The sequence below is a fragment of the Fomitiporia mediterranea genome (genome assembly GCF_000271605.1).
Source record: "Fomitiporia mediterranea MF3/22 unplaced genomic scaffold FOMMEscaffold_22, whole genome shotgun sequence".
Classification (NCBI taxonomy): domain Eukaryota; kingdom Fungi; phylum Basidiomycota; class Agaricomycetes; order Hymenochaetales; family Hymenochaetaceae; genus Fomitiporia; species Fomitiporia mediterranea.
Window position 1 is genome coordinate 48,200 of NW_006760407.1, and position 1,575 is coordinate 49,774.

At 46.5% G+C, this 1,575-nt stretch overlaps 1 protein-coding gene across 1 annotated transcript; it reads left to right on the forward strand.

Moving 5' to 3' along the window:
• Positions 1-208: 208 nt before the first annotated feature.
• On the forward strand, positions 209-1,557 carry FOMMEDRAFT_162765 (uncharacterized protein; the record flags this gene model as incomplete). The annotated part of the gene is made up of 4 exons (XM_007272071.1): positions 209-388; positions 439-628; positions 703-988; positions 1,049-1,557. Coding segments are annotated over 4 exons (1,165 nt in total), but the record flags the coding sequence as incomplete, so codon positions are not given.
• Positions 1,558-1,575: the final 18 nt, after the last annotated feature.

A 1,575-nucleotide genomic window follows, 5' to 3' on the forward strand; every position in this document is an offset into this window, starting at 1 on the left:
GTCAATTTGTGAGTGGCCAGTTGGAGCTAACCTAAAAAGAGCCGTGGGACTCAGGGTTCGGATGCGGAAACGACGCGACTGCTGGAGGCATTGTCACACAGCGTTACACTATATTGTCTGGTGACTGATTCACCCGTCACACAACCGAAAAGCACACCCCCTACTGTACACTCATTCAACACACGTTCGTCTCTGTTTCTCATTCAACATGTCCTCCACAAGACCAAACACTCACCGTTATGTTGTCTATCTGCCCTACATTGACAAGGGCAGGGCTCGTCCTTTTCGCGTTTCAGAGGACGCAGACGTCCAAGACCTCATAAATGAAATTTGTCAATACGCAGGATACAAAAATGCCTTGGACAACCAAATTGTAGACCTTTACAAGGTTTTTCTTCATCATCTCTTATATTTGTCATACTGATTGTCTACATGCAGGTCGGCGTGCAGCCTGACGATCTGGGTATTGAGCCATCAGAGAAACTTCATGAACGTGCCGTGGATTGGCTTCGCAAAGATCCACTGCGTAATCCAATGCAGCCTGCACTTTCTCTTGCCGACTATTTTCCCAGCGGGCCTGCACGTAGGGAGGAGAAAAAAATTGATATTGTAGTTGTGGCTGAATCAAGTACGTATTTTGTTCTCTGCCCGTCCAGAAGATTTGGCCGGTTCCTCGCAAGTTTGACTAATCTGTATGTACAGCTGGGGTGTCATCTTCTGCAGAAGGCCACATAGATGACAGTGAAATGACGGGCGTGGTCAATGAGTTCTTGAAAAATCTGGAGGGTCGACTTCGCGAGCATCTCAAGAGTGCACCGTGGCGGGACACATGGCAAGCCCCGCAGGGTGCTAGCCCCGAATACGCTCGATTCATCGAGGAACTTGAAATTCCTCAGGTGGAAGGGTTTCCTGTGTTGCTTCTCCACAATCTAGGGGATGGCGTTGTTGACACAAAAATCATCTCACAATTGGGAGATGGGTCGTCAAAGTACGTCTCTTCTACTTGATCCTATTGTTCATCTTACACATGTTGTCACATCCTATCCAGAATGATAATTAACACATCTGGAAGTGGAAAGACTCGACTGTTGCTTGAACTCCTAGCCACGAAATGGGGCTTGTATTTCACAACCCTAGCTGATCCTGCGAACCTTCGGCTCGGATCCACAGACATTCACGATGCAATATTCAAGTGGATTCCCAAAAGCAAAGGCTTCTGTGAGCATCCCAAGGGTGAATTTGATAATAACCATGTGCAGCTGGAACCCGTATATCGCCAAAACCGTGAAATTGTTACACGTTTCTCACACCAGATTCTTACCGCGCGTGTCATTATTTTCGAATGGTTCTTAACAACATACTGTGCCGTTTGGCAGGATAAAGATAAAGACCCTAACAAGGCCAAGCTACACTGGTTGTCATTGCAATTGAATTCCCGAGGAATTTTGGGATGCGATGTATTCAAGGATCTGGCAAAGATCCTCGATGATGCTGGCGACAGCTTTATCATGATGGATTCGAATAAGATCCACGAACGCTTACAAGGATTATCTAAACGTTTTAAGCTGATAGCAG